General features: G+C 39.2%; 1 protein-coding gene across 8 annotated transcripts in view; it reads left to right on the top strand.

The window, feature by feature from the left end:
* Fat3 (FAT atypical cadherin 3) overlaps positions 1 to 10,823 on the top strand; it is a 622,271-nt gene extending 611,448 nt beyond the window's left edge. For 5 of the 8 annotated variants that reach the window (XM_048795699.1, XM_048795700.1, XM_048795703.1 and 2 more), the window contains 4 exons: positions 1,557 to 1,670; positions 3,772 to 3,831; positions 4,546 to 4,581; positions 5,203 to 10,823. In XM_048795699.1, coding sequence (XP_048651656.1) covers positions 1,557 to 1,670; positions 3,772 to 3,831; positions 4,546 to 4,581; positions 5,203 to 5,825 — 833 coding nt within the window. In that variant the 3' untranslated portion in view covers positions 5,826 to 10,823. The remainder of the gene's footprint in view (positions 1 to 1,556; positions 1,671 to 3,771; positions 3,832 to 4,545; positions 4,582 to 5,202) is intronic. The other 3 variants (XM_015489994.2, XM_048795704.1, XM_048795702.1) reach the window with 2 other exon arrangements.
* The last annotated feature ends 4,463 nt before the right edge of the window (positions 10,824 to 15,286 follow it).

Below are 15,286 nucleotides of genomic sequence, written 5' to 3'. Positions count from 1 at the left end.
GAAAACAAGAGGAAAGAATGGATGTCTTGATGAGAAATGGGGGCCAAGAATGAGATCTTTCTGCTCTAGTGCTGCCCCAGCATGCCATCTGCTGATTCAGTCTTTCTGTAGACATGCTTATTATTTTAAGTAGTTGCCTTTAGATTTTAATCATAAATATGTTCCCTCTCAAATTATCTGTAGAGTTAAGCTTTACCAGAGTATTGCCAGTCCACTAGCAAAAAGGCATTTTTTTCCTTTTTTTTTTGGAATGACAAAGGGGGTTTTGAATAAATGGAGGAGCAGAGGAGTTTTATGCATAGCACTTCATTCACCAGTGTGGACCATTTGTCTTTTTATTTCTTGTGGTTCAGGGCTAAGCTTGTGTATGTATACCTTGTGCTTTACTGAGGCACATCTTCGTATTTTGTGGTGTGGCTGTTGGGGGTTGAATTTCTCCCTGGTGTCTCTCTCTACTTACATGAGTTGTTTATCCAACTCATCATTTTGCTGTGGTTTCAACATCTGACAGCAGATTCAGAGCCACCCTGCCTGCTCCTGACATCACCCTTTATGGACAAAACAGTGATTTCTGTGACCACGAAGAACAACTGTTCCTTAATCACAAGTCTGAGTCTCTTTGTACCCTGTGTTACGTGATGATTTGCAGCTTTTCCTGATGATCATTTTCCACCCCCGCTTCGTGAAGTGACAGCTTTATTTCCAGAATCCACCTCAGGCCAAAATTCACATTTCCCCCCAAAGTATTGTTGGGTTTTATTGAATACATTTCCTTCTTTGTTAAGCAAGGCAGAGTTAGCTAGTGAGACGATCTCTGGGCAACCAATTCATTTTGAACTTGACAACCTCAAGATATGGGCTGTTTTTATTGCTTCCTTTAGTCTATCAAATAAGAAAGTAGTCCTGGTGTTGTGTGGGGGGGGCGGGGAAGGGGCCAGGCTATCTTTGTACGGCAAAGAGGGAGGAAGTATGTGGCTAACGCACATCCATACCGCTGACTGCCCTCCTGCAGACAGTGCAGAACATTGTTATTCCCAAAAATGATACCACGCTGCCCTCTAGAAGGCAGAACTTAAAACTCCACTTGCTCCCCAGAGATGGAAGCCAGGATAAATGTAATTGCATGCCTGCCTATAAAATATTTATACCCCTATTTTAAAAGTAATCTCATTTAACCTGGTGTTGACACCACCTTGGTTCATGTAAATGATGTAAATTCAGTCTGAATGGCAAAGAGCAATGTAGCCACTTCATCCTCGTTTCACTCTTCATGAAGTCGCTTCACTTTGAGGAGGGAACAGCTACTTTCAGCTGTCAGCTATTTGGAAGCTCATTTACCACGGGTTAAAGGTTTCAAATCCATAATGTAAATCACTTGGTTGACAGACCTTGGCCCCCTATGGCACAATCAATTTTCTATTGTGCAGCTAAGTTATTTTCTCCAAGCAAATGAAAGAGCCCCAAGAAGTGAACTAGGTTGAGGTAGGAGGGCCATACTGAAAATATGCACAAGGTAACCAATGTCATTTTTGCTTTCTCTTTGGCTGTCTGTGAAGACAAAGGGGTTGATGACCCGGGAGAAGTGACCTGCTTTGCAGGCAGTAATAAAGGCAGCAACTCTGAAGTTCAATCCCTCAGCTCCTTTCAGTCAGATTCTGGTGACGACAATGGTAAGGAGTCTTCAGATTTGTTCCGGAGGGTGGGTTCTGCTTCCTTTGCTCTGAAAGACAGTGGTTGAGGGGAGATTGATGTGACCGGCTTTGTTTCTTGATGTGTTCTTGGGTTTTGAGTGTGTTCACCAGCTTTTCTAATTAACTTCATTGTTGAGTGTCATTGCCAAAGGTGGCTCTATTGAGCTACAGCTCAGAGCAGACCCAGGAATCTGCATCAGGGATTGACAATGTTCCCCTGGACCTCCAGTAAGGAGTCCTCCTTGATTTGGTTCCAGATAGAATCTACTTCATGCCAAGCATGGCTTTTAGCAAATAAGCTGATTTATATCTTTTTTTATTTTACATTAAAATTAAAATCTTACCTTTTCACTGTATATCCAACCTCCCCATCATGAGAAGTTTTACCAGAGATAAGACTACATTCCCATAGAACCAATGACATCTTCATTCAGTTGAATCTTCCTTATAATAATTTGGGGTTCTGGGCTTTTGGAGACTTACTTTAAAATTATGGAGCAGCTCCTTGGAAATATGCACATCCATCCAGACCCAGAATGCTGTGTGCAGGTCCTTAGGGTCCACAGACTGCTGTGTTCGCTCCAAAGCTGCCACCATGACCTCTTGTGAACCTGTACTATGGAGAGGGTATGAATGCTGCACTGGGTTTTCTGAGCTGAGGAACCAACTCCAAAAGATGGGTTGTTCTTCATAGGGCACAAAATGAAGTCAAAGCTGTCATAAAGTAGTGAATGTTTACCATATGGTGACAAGCTAAGAATAATTTCAAATAGTCATCCACAGCAACAGGTAGACTTACCTTGGTTTATACCTTAGGTCATTTTCCCCATTTACCAGCAATACAAAAATTGGATACATTAAGTTATGTTATCATTCACCCCGTGAACTCTTGCTGGTTTTTTTTTTCTGTGTGCTGAGTCATTTTCTGTGCATTTTATAACAGAAGTACAAACTGAAAATGGCACAGTCCTTGCCTCTAAGGTGAATGTAGAAGCAGGTGAGCTCCAAGACCAGAGAAGCAATCATGAAAATATAATAGTCTCCTTTTACCACCCTACCCCCAATCTCTTTCACCTCCTTGCTCAGGACCTGGCCATCATGAGAAGTATCTAACCCTCAGTCTATCTGTAAACTGGGAGAACAAGCCCCTATAATAGTAGATTTCTCCTGACCCTTCTCAGGTCAAGGGCACAGACTTTTGACCTTTGTTTGCCTTTGTGCATCCTGCATTTCTCATCCCCAGTCAGAAGACTAAATGTAACTAGTTTGCATTTTACATAAACTCCAAGAATATACAGTTTCCAAACTCCAGGCGGCAGCACCAGTAACAATGCCTGATGGACTGTTATCACAGGCTCTTAAGGCCGCATACTTGCCTTTTCATGTTTAACATTCTAGACTGATCTTGATGCAGACAGGTGGTGTTAGAAACCTTCATCAATTTTTTTATGCCAAGTTAACTCTCAAGAAACTGGGTGTCAGTCCCTAAAGCAACCAAATGGATCACAGCGATCTCCTTCTTTAGTCTATTTGAGAGACCAGTTGCTGACTTCTGTCCAAACCTTGGCATCAGGAGCTGGGCCTTGAGTTGGTCTGGGCTATCAGTAGCATCACATCATGAGTGTGAAGCCATCAGGTCTGCAAAGGTTATTGGGTTTGGAGCAGCATGATTGACCAACAACTAATTATCCCTGGAATAGTGAGGTCTTTCTCTGAGAGCCTTTGGGAGTTGCTAATGAGAAATTAGCATGAGCTTGATGAGCCACTGCCTTCCTAGATTGATTTTACTGGGCCATGAGGTGTGAATTTATGACCCTGCAATCCCTGCCAATCATGATTTTCAGGACGACTGCCCTAGGACTTGCTGCTGTTTCTCTTCCCTTCCAACAATCCCCAGGATGCCCTAGATAAAAGTGTCTACTGACATAATCCCTAAGGGTCAGATTGCAGAGTGTGTGTTTGTGTGCTGCACCTGTTGTTATTGTTGTTGTTATTAAAAGAATTTAACATGTGTTTAAAATACACTACTAACCTGAAGGTGTCCTTCCCCTCCCTCCCATCTTCTTCTTCCTGCCACAAGCATCCATAGTGACTGTCATTCAGCTTGTCAACAATGTAGTTGACACTATAGAAAATGAAGGTATTTACTTTATTTTCTTCCTTAGCATGTCTTTGTATAAAGAGTTATCATTTTAAAAATTTTGCTCCTTGTTAAGTTATACCAGGGATGATTGTAATAAACAGAGGGAGCAATACTCAGAGGACTTTAAGATTTGGGGTGCTTTTCTATGAATTGGAATAGATTTAACACTTTTGAAAAAAATCTTGTTCATAATTTTTAAACATGTGGGTTACTCTTCTTATAAAATCCCTTCCAAAGAAGGGTACACAATTAATTGGAATCCAAATTAATATTAAATTCATCCTTATATTCAATATGTATTTATTGAGCACCTACTGTAAGTTGGAGATATTTAAGACCAGTACGGTGAAATCACCATACTATGGGGATTAGTTTCAATTAGTAACTTTTATTAGTAATTTAATAAAATTAGGATATGACATATATGGGATTTACCTTTTTATCTTCTAAATGGGGAAATTTTTTAAAAGCTAAACTTAGTCATAGCCCATCGTTCTTTTCTGTTGAAGAAAACCTTTTTTATTGGTTGATATTAACTATACAGAATAGTGAGTCTCATTGTGATATGTCTGTACATGCATATAACATAATTGAGCCCATAGTTCTCTAGGATCATCTTTTTTTTTTTTCAAGTCTCTTAAAATGTTCTGCTTTATTTCCCTTGACATGACTTGAACTGTCAGATTTACTTTTCACTTTGTATTTAAACAGTGTCTGTCATGGACCAAGGACAGAACTACAACAGAGGTGACTGTGCCACAACCCCAGCATAACATTTTATTTATGCATTTTTTTGCATTGCTGAATTCATTCTTACCCCCATCTCTGTCCCTCTCCCTCTATCTTTGCTGAGTTCCTCTCTTTGAATTTCGCATGTTTCAGGCGTCCTGTGTGCTCAGTTCTGGAGGTGAAAGCTCCACCAGCATTCCTCTGCAGCCTCATCCCTCTGCCTGTGCACCTCCTTGCCTTCTGTGGTCCACAGTGCAGTGGATCCATCTCTCTCTGCAAGCATGCTGCCAGCCTGGCTATGCATATAGCATGTGGAGAGGAAGAGGGAGTGGGGTTGGGGTCAAGGGTCCTAGGACTGTGCTCCCTCAGCAAACCCTTGCTGTCACCTCTCATGCCATGGCTGAGTGTGAGGCTCTGCTGCAACCAGGCACCATCTCTCCAATTGTCATTGCCTTGTTCTCCCTGGGTCAGAGCATGGTTGGCCCTGAGAACCCTTGTAAGAAGCATGTAGGTAATTCTGGCTTCTGAGGGTCTCCTGGATATTAAGAATTGCATGTCATATCCCATCTCTGTTTCTTTCCCAGCCCTACCCCAGCTCTACTCTGGAGGAAACTAACTGTAATGGTGTTTCTCTCACAGCCTATCACTGGGACACCTCTGACTGGATGCCAGGAGCCCGCCTGTCAGACATAGAGGAAGTGCCCAACTATGAGAACCAGGATGGAGGGTCTGCACACCAGGGCAGCACACGGGAATTAGAGAGTGATTACTACCTGGGCGGCTATGACATTGATAATGAATATCCACCCCCTCATGAAGAAGAGTTCTTGAGTCAGGACCAGCTGCCCCCACCACTTCCTGAGGACTTCCCGGACCAATATGAGGCCCTACCACCCTCCCAGCCTGTCTCACTGGCCAGCACACTGAGCCCAGACTGCAGGAGGAGGCCCCAGTTTCATCCTAGCCAGTACCTCCCCCCTCACCCATTTCCCAACGAAACGGATTTAGTGGGCCCGCCTGCCAGCTGTGAATTTAGTACTTTTGCCATGAACATGAACCAGGGCACAGAGGCCACAGGCCCAACAGACAGTGTGTCTGTGTCCTTGCACAATTCCAGAGGCACCTCATCCTCGGATGTATCAGCCAACTGTGGCTTTGAGGATTCTGAAGTAGCCATGAGTGACTACGAGAGTGTGGGGGAGCTCAGCCTCGCCGGCCTCCACATTCCCTTTGCAGAGACCCAGCACCAGACCCAAGTTTAGAGCACATGTTGCAGGTGCTTTGCTCTTTTTGTCATGGAATAGTGGAAGGAGATTGGCTGGGCATGTGTCTCCACGGAGAGTGGACAAATGGTATTTTCCACGAGTAACTTCTTCAGGAGTCGTACTGTCACAAGCAAGCTTGGTTCTGATCAGGTGAAAAGGAGAGCTCAGAAATTGTTTCTGAGAAGGGATTGATAACCCTTGCAGGAGCACCTCAATTCATGGCTAAGAATGCAAGGGTGGGGGAAGAATGACCTCAAATGAAACAGGAGATCTTGTATGGTTCTGTGCAGTATTATGCCCTGGAAAGTGTGACAGCATCAGCCCTTGCAGTATTAATAACTGGCAACAATCAGGGAGGCATTGTTGCATGTAATTTTGAGCCAATGAAATTAAAATAGTAGTGATGATTGTTGGAAAAGTTAGTCTCTTAGGTGAAAGAAAAAGAGAAACAAATATTAAATGAACAAAGAAATGGGCTGAAGGCCTCTGAAATCAATTCTATTTTTTTTAATAAGCTGCCCAATTTTCAGCTATAAAATTAGGTTTGAGTAACATGATTAGTATGCTGAGTTATTTCGTTTGTTTGTGTTAAGCATCCAATGTAACATAGTTGGGTTTTATGTTCTTTGACAATGAAGAGCAATATGAGGCTGGTTGTTTCATCTCATGGGCTGGGGAGGTTAATGCTTGAACATTAGAAAGAAAAAGGTGATTATCTAGTTTTGTGTTTTCTGTTAAATATGCCTGCCAAAACTACAATTCTAACATTGCTGCAAAAATTGGCTTCTGTTTATATATTGTTCTCCAGAGTAAGAGATATTTAGAAATTTAAGTAAATTCACAAATTTGGGGTGGGGGGGGAAGAAAATATATTTTCAAATTTTCAGCCTGGATAATCACAATTCTTGATAATGCAGATAAAAGGAGAGTTATTCTAAATTGGTAGCATCGTCATTATAAATACATTTAAAAAGAAGAAGGTAGATTAGTTATTGTGTATAAATTATAATAGCGTGTGTGTCTGGGCCTATGTACAAATATGTGCTTGCACTCAATAAGGCTGCTCTTGAGGAAAGCTAACATGAAGGTTTTAGGAAATGGACCATGTTGAAAATCCTGCCAGCGAGCAAGGTGTACCTTCCAATTTTTCTGATCTCTATGATGTTAGAGGAACACCAAATGCTGTATTTTACTCTGATTCAGTTAACTTTATTTTGGTACTGCCATTTATATTAACTTAAAGCAAAACTGTGCTTTTTAAAAACAGTATTTTATAATTTTCCAAAACTAACCTCAATTTGAAAAATGTGTAATGTTTCTTTACACCCTGGGGGTTTCCTCCCATCAGACCATGTGGGCTTTGGCCATGACTTTCCAAAAATGACAGGAGAATCATTCCACTGGAAACACATTAACCCAATACTCAAAAGTTCAAGTTGACAGGTTGAGTGATTTTCCTCTTTTGCTTCAATCAGATTATGGCTACCCATGCCGTGGCCATGGTAAATAAATGCATATTTGCACTATCTTGCTTAATGAGCAAATCTGTGTGTCCACCGTTTCTGATGACATCTGGCATTGGTGTGTAAATTGTACTGTCCTGAGTCTGCATGTTGTCCACACAGATGTGTTTTTAGTTGTTTCAATTGTGTTTAATTCATTTACTTCTTTGTAGGAATCAGTGTTTCTGAACATTTTTCATAAAAAAAAAAAAAAAATTCCTTTTCATTCCCAGACTTTCTAAGTGGATATACTTCACAGGTTTTTCAGCCTTTCTCTTCCTGTCTCTTGGTCAGAACTACTCATGGAGGCATTAATCTACACTGTGGTCTTGAAATAAATGAATTTCACTAAGGCTGCTATGGAGAATAAAATCTTTGGTATTTTTCTTATGTAAGAAGCACATTTGCAAGAATCACAGAGAAAATGACAAACTAATGGTCTAGAATTGAATCACTGCTACACTTTTAATAATGCAATGACATAAAAACCATCAAAGTAAAACTAACAATTCATTTCTTGCCCCCAGGAAATATTAGAAGGAGATTAATGCAGATAAGTCACTATTGCTTACACAGCACCTCTTCCAGGAGGAATGCCTGACTGACACCATAATGAAGGCATAAATAGATCCTAATGCAGTTGTGAAGTCACCAAAGAAAATTGTGCCCACCCTTGGCTGTGACCTCTAATAAATGCCTATTTCTTAAGGGTATAATGCCCTGATTCTCTGCAGAATATCTTTGCAGCTAAATATATACCAGAGAAGCAAGCGTTATATTTTGATCTGTTATCTTTAAACACATGATATCTCTTCATTTTATGGAAAATTAGATTTCCCTGTAAATTACACAGTGGTTTGCAGTCAGTCCAAGGTGGACCCAGATAGGATCACCACTGATTCAAAGAGCTGGAAGGGTCCTAAAGATTTGTAGTTCAAGTGTCATAAACATGTAATATAAACATACCGAGAGTGGAGAAGAGACTTGCCCAGGCTCACACAGGAAGTTAACAAGATGAACAAGGACCAGAACCCATTCATTTAACCAATATTCTCTTTTCATTGTTCACCACTAAGCTGCCTGGAGCATGGCAGCCTCTTGCTTCTGATGAACCCTCTGACTCCCTATCATTCCTTCTTTGGAATATGCAAGAAAAGAAAACTCATGGAAAATATTTCTCTGGAAGTTTCACAATCTTGTTTCCTTGAACCAACCGCAGAAAGGTATTCTAAGCAGAATTCACACATTTCTCTGGAAATTCATCAAAATGCTGCTTTTGCCTAATGAATGTTTCTCAAATGGGGATGATAAGTGTAGAGGTGAACTCAGATCAGTCATCAGTTTACCTACTAGGTGCATTTTTTTTGTTACTGTTTTTATTTGTTTATTTTTCTTCCCACCAGCATTGGCTGCTGTTTGTTTCTACTCCCTCCACCATGATGAACCACATGAAAAATATTTAAGCCAACTAGTGTCTTTTCCTTTTTTCTGACATGCATGTGCCACCTCCGGGAAGCCATGTTCCACAACCTGTTGTAGGCACTTTACTTATATTGCACACATTCTGGATAGGTTGAGAGTAGCTGGACGGTTGGCATCTGCCATGCAATAAGCAGGAGCTATGAGGCAATAAAAGATGAATAAAGTACGTGTTTAATATATTTCCTTTCCTCTATGAGTATTTTGCTGCTGAGTTCTGTTCCATGCCAGCTTTCCCTGCATCCTACTCATTCATTAAATGCCATGGTAGAAAAACTCAGTAATATAACTAGGTCAAATCCACACATCTGAGGTTCGACCTATCAGAGAATGTGTAAAGGACTGGAAAGGGAATTTACTCTGGGATTTTCCAAAAACTGTCCTTGGAAATCACTAGTGCAACCTGGGGACAAAAAATAAATAAATAAATAAATAAAGTAGGACATGTAGCCCACTGGCCTTGTTGCTTACTTTACATCCACCACCCCCACGAATGCAGTGTCTGCATCATCAAAATCAGGGGGATCTGAGCAAAGAGATAATCAACATAAGCCAGTTAAGACCCAGAGGTCAGGTGTGTGTGAAGCAATTCAGAAAAGTCTCATTGTCATTTTGGATCATCCAGATAATTGTCTGGCCTCTTCACTTTACTACCCTGTCAGTGCACAAATACTGTTAAAAGTAGTTATGCTTTTATGTTTGACCACTTTGGGTTCAAACCATGGGAAATGGTGATTTGAAGAGGCATTTCTTTACCATCATTTTGTGTGATCTGTGAGAAGGTGGTTATATGTTTTTTTGCTGGTTTGTGTCCCTACAATGTTCAACTGCACATTATTCTGATGAAAACCCACAATGTCTTTGAGCTTCTGGTTATATAATGCTGGGGTTTAAAGTCGCCACATGTAGGTTGGCATCAGTTAATTATTTAGCCAGCTGGCTAAGATAGGAAAAGAATAAGATATTTCTTTCTTTATGTAATAATGAAAAGCAATAATTACAAGTATGTAATAATACACAAAGGCCATAATTAGTCTCTTCCAATGTTTAGGATGCACTAGAGAATCGTATAGTCATTTGGAGTGTGTTTGGACCCATTAGTATGTACTGTAGTACCCTTCCAGCAAGCAAATACCTGAATTGCTACTATTTAACAATTTTATGAGCCCATACTACTGCATTTCGGGAGTGACAAATGTGTTTGGAAATGGAAGCAGTTCTTTTTAAGCACTGTATCAGAGATCGTCTTGTACATTTACCTGTTGCAAACAGGCTGGTTTGTAAAAGATGTATGTTTTGGTGTTTAAAATGTTTATAAAATTGTATATAAATGGTTTCAATTTCCCAGGCTTTTGTAGATACTATATTTGATGCCTATCAGGATGCTTTAATTTGGAGGGTCGAATATAAGTCTAAGTCATTCACGCTGTTGGTCCGCAAACTTTTGAGGTAACTATACACACCAAGAGGATTTTAGATTTGAAAAATGAATGATGTTTTGTAATCATTTGGAATCATACTGTAACCTTTCTTTGGTTGTTTTCATTTAACTTTGTTTTCAAGAAAATGTTTTTATTGACCTTTTTCAGAAGATGAATGTGTTTTTTGCCCAGTTATCAAGTAGCTGATTTGTATGCCATTTTAGAGTCAGAATGAGGTGTATCATTTCTTCACATACATGCACACTCACCTAAACTTGCACACACACATCACACACCAAACTTTATGCAAAGGGGAAAGCTAACACTTGAAGTGAATCTTGCCCTTATGGAAATGGATTATTCCTGCACATATTGCTATTGGCAGTATTCAATCTTGTGTTCTTTTTCTTAAAAAAAAAAAGAAGAAGAAGAAGAAGAAGAAGAAAGAAAAGAAAAAAACAAAAAAAATGACAAAAAAAAAGAAAAAACCAATAAACAAAACAAACAAAAAAATCCAAACAGTGTACAGGTTTGTAACTGCCAAAATTTGATGGTTAAAAAAGTTTTCAAGTAAAAAGAAAAAATGAAATTAACCATTGTGTTGACTCTTCTTCTTAAGTGTTTCCTTTTATTTGTCCTTGGTTAATCACTCACACAGCACTAAGAGGGCAAATTCCCCAAGGCAGAGTGGAAGTGGTGTCTACTCTTTGGTCCTCATCTGCCCCTCAAAGAGAAGGTCTCTGGTCTGCAGGGGATGGTTTTGCTTTGTTTTGTTGTAATTTCTTGGCATTTTTTTTTCTCAGAAACTTTTTAACTCCAGAAAGATTCCCCTGTGTTCTGGTGCACGTATGTTGACATCTTAAGTAGCTTCTTATTGGGCACATACCCTGTGGAGCTTTTTCCTGATAATAAGAATCAAGTTCCAACTCCAAAGAAATTTCTCCTAAGTGCTGCAGAATTTGCCCTCTTTGTTCCACTACTCCTTGGAAATGGCTGCAGCTAGGCATTGATCGTCTTCTCCCTTGAAATCTTTCCTGATTTTAAGAGCTCACCTTTGGTAGCACTCTCTGTAATGCAATCCTCTAACACCTTGTCTAACCCCAGTGTAATGCAGGTAAGTGTTTAACAACCATCTGAAAGTGAGGGAACACCAATTTGGGGCATGTTCCAATTTCTGTGGTGAAAATACTCTATGGTGGCTGATTTCAAGGTACCAAGCTAATGGGAACTGGCTCACAAGATTCCCCAGTCTTGACAGACTAACAGTAGTCTCTCACAAGCAGCAAGAGCCAACTTCTGCACACCAAAGACTCCCACCTACACCATAAACTGCTTTTAAGTGAAGCAACATCATCATTTTCTTGAATCCCAGATTCCCAGCACATATCCACACTAAATGGGCTTTTTTGTTTTGTTTGTTTGTTTGCTTTTGAAGTGCTGGGTATTGGGACTGAGTTACATCCCCAGCACCATCCCCTTTTTGTGAAATTTTGAAACAGGATTTCACTGAATTTTCCAAGCTGGCCTCAAACTTGCAATCCTCCTACCTCCGTCTCCTTAGTAGCTGGGATTACAGGCATGCACCACTCTGCCTGACCCTCATTAAGTGATTTTTATTGAAAAATTGATTGATGATGTCCTCATCTAAATTCTCTTGTCCTCTGAAATTTTCCTCATTTTGATAAATTTAGCAACTTTAGTGAGAAGGATTTAAAGTGAGACAGGTATTGATAATTCCTCTGCTTTTCAATCCCACACCACAGTACATGATTATGAAGTGAGACTCAGGGAAATATATACATGAATATCTTGTATTCATTGCAGAAAGAGAATTGGTATAAATATTTATGCATACTTTAGAAATGGTAGAGCAATGCCCAAATGTCAATTAAGAAATAGTAATGGTCTCTTGGGAGAAGGGGGAAGGAGAAAAATAATATCTATCTATCTGCATCCTCTGCTGGTTCTTCAGAATAAAAGGGCTGACTCCTACCTTGGAAATAGTTCTCTATGGAAATTTAGTTAGTTAGTTAGTTAGTTAGTTAGTTAACTATTCTGTTCCTTGCTCAGAGTCCCCAAGATCTCTCCCAGCTCTGATGATTCACTAGGAATCGTCTCAGGACTCAGCATATAATCACCCTCAGAACTATGTTATTACAATGAAAGTATTCGGAAAAAAAATCAAAAAAGAAAAGGCACATGGGATGAAGTCCAGAGGAAACCAGAAATAAGGTTCCAAGGGTCCTCTGCCAGTGGAGTCATATGGGTTCCACTTAATTCCCTCACTCCCAGCAACAAGTTGTGACAACATGCATGAAATGTTGACAAGCAAGGTCATTGATTAGAGATTTAGAGTTTTTATTACGGCATGATTAAGCTGGCTGCCTCTGCCTGGGATGTTCCAAAACTCCACACCCTTAGAGGAAAGCAGGTGTTCAATATAAATGGTATTGTTTGCACAAACGGTGAAGATTTAGTGGGTCACTCTTACCTGCTCTGGAAATGATGGGAACTCTTCCAAAATTTGAGTTCCCATGCACAAGTCATGACCAACTTTCTAAGCAGGACTTTCAAAAGAGAACAGTCAGACCTGTATGTTAACTTTTTTATGCACACCTTATCTAAAACTACCACCAAATTGACACTCTTGTTTGCCCAAACTCTTATCAATGAACGATTCCCTTTTCCCTCAGTGCACACTGTGAGTAGATAGGAACCCTCAGAGAGAGTCCACATGGTGCTGCTCCTCACATCTTTACCCACCATTCTCCATGGAAGCAAAGGAGCTGGCTATCAGAATTCTGTCCAAAGCATCCTAGGTAAATGCAAACCAGTCAACAGAGTGATTCTGTCAAATCAGTGCTTTGTGCAAAAATCATCCTCTAGCCCTTAGTTCTGAACAACTGGTAGTTCTTGTGCATATAAGGGCAGTTTTTTAACCCAGATGTACAGATTGAGCATTTTGGTCTAGTTTTGAAAATTCTTCCATTGCTGACTCCATTCTTTTGCTTTTAAAAATTCTACTTAATTTTCAGACAATTATGCCTATGCTTTTCTGTTTTTAATAAGGAAAATTTGGAACAATCTAAATATCAATAAGTGACAGCTTCGAACAAACTGGCACAAAAATGAAAATAACCTAATAAACAGGGCATGAGCAAGTGGCTTTAACACAGAAAAATTGACGAATTTTTTATAAAAGAGTTTCTTGTTTTTTTGTGCTACATGTTGAGTATCCCTTATCCAAACTGTTTGGATCTGAAAGTGTTGGGGATTTTAATTTTTTTTCATATTTTGGAATATTTGCATATATATAATGAGGTATCAGGTATCGTGGGGATAGGACCCATGCCTAAACAAAAAGTTCATTTATGTTTAATGTACACGTTAAACACATAGCCTGAAGGTAATTTTATACAGTATTTTTACTGAATCTGCAAAACTGCCATATGAGATCAGGTATGAAATTTTCCAATTCTTGGTATTATGTCAATGCCCAAAAAGTTTCAACTGGGGAGGAGTTCAAATTTTTATATTAGAAATATTCAATGTGTTTCCTTCCTCTCTCTCTCTCTCTTTCTTTCTCTCTCCTTATTTCCAAAGCATCATAAGGTCATTACAAAAATTAGAAAATGACAACAGGTCAAAAAATGTCATGAAGAACCCATATATATGTCTTCAAAAAGGACTATCAGTTTTTTATCACAGTATATTTTTTCACATTATTTTTATGTAGATATCTATTAGATATAATTTTTCTTTTAAAAAGGAGGCTCTTTATAAATATACTTCAAGAATGTATAGCTGGCTCCTTTTTCATGAAGAGAGAAACCATAAAAAGCCTTTCAAAGCAAAGCATGAACTCCCCTCACTTAGCAACTATCTCTCTCACACCACCTCCACCTCCATCATAAACAAGATCACTCTTTAAAAATACAGGAGGCATTTTAATCCTTTATAATTAAATTGTTTTCTTATCAAGTGTCTTTTTGTGGTCTTCCCTGATTATTTCCTTTTTGCCTGTTTTACGATCAACCAGCTCTTCCATGCACTCTCATGGCGTTCCAAAAGATTCAGTCTCAGTCTTCATGAAAGTCTGCATCTTTGCAAGATGTACATTTTCATTTGGCCATCATTTGCACTGAGCTGACATTGAATTGACAAGCACACAATCAGCAATACTGTCTTGGATCTGAGACTCCAGACCTAAGGAAAGATAAGAGAGTGGAGAATATTTTGATAAGATTTCAGTTCATTGCATTGTTAATACTACTATCTTTATTTCTCATTTACCCTTTTATCTATGAGGAGGTTAAGATAAGCAAATCTCCATATGTGTATATGGATTGAATGCTGTGTTCCTCCAAGATTCATATGTTGAAACTCTAAACCTCGGTGATGGTTATGAGGTCATGAGGGTGGAGCCCTCATGAATAGAATTAGTGCGCTTGTAAAAAAGAACACTAAGAGTTTTCTCACCTTTCTTCCATTATGTAAGGATACAATTCAACTTCTCCAGTCTGTTACTTAGAGGAGTGCCCTTCCCAGAACCCAATCACACTGACACCCTGACCTCAGACATCCACCTCCAATAAAATATTGTTGTTCGTAAGCTTTCTGGTGTATGGTACTTCACTGTAGCAGTTCAAACTGATTAAGACAAAGTACAAAAGTACAGACAAAGATGGGAAAGAGTTGCATAACAGGATCTTAATTTTTATTTTTCATAAATTATCATAAAACTTGCTGACTTCATTTAACAACATCTTGAATATCTTTGCACATACAAAACTACATGGCTGTATACATATGCAATAACTATTATTCATCAGTTCATGTTCATTTTACAATTTATTAAATCATGCTCTTATTGATGAACTGTTTATGTATTTCATGGTCATTTTACAATTTATTAAATCATGCTCTTATTGATGAACTGTTTACATGTCTTGTTATCACAGACAATACTCCAATGAACATCTGTGTGCAGATATGCACATGTGTTAGGATTTCTGAAGGCATAATGTTTAGGTCAAAAGATATGTCTGTATTTAGG

The sequence above is a fragment of the Marmota marmota genome, unplaced genomic scaffold (assembly GCF_001458135.2).
Source record: "Marmota marmota marmota unplaced genomic scaffold, marMar, whole genome shotgun sequence".
NCBI classification, from domain to species: domain Eukaryota; kingdom Metazoa; phylum Chordata; class Mammalia; order Rodentia; family Sciuridae; genus Marmota; species Marmota marmota.
This window is presented reverse-complemented; position numbering and strand designations above follow the sequence as displayed.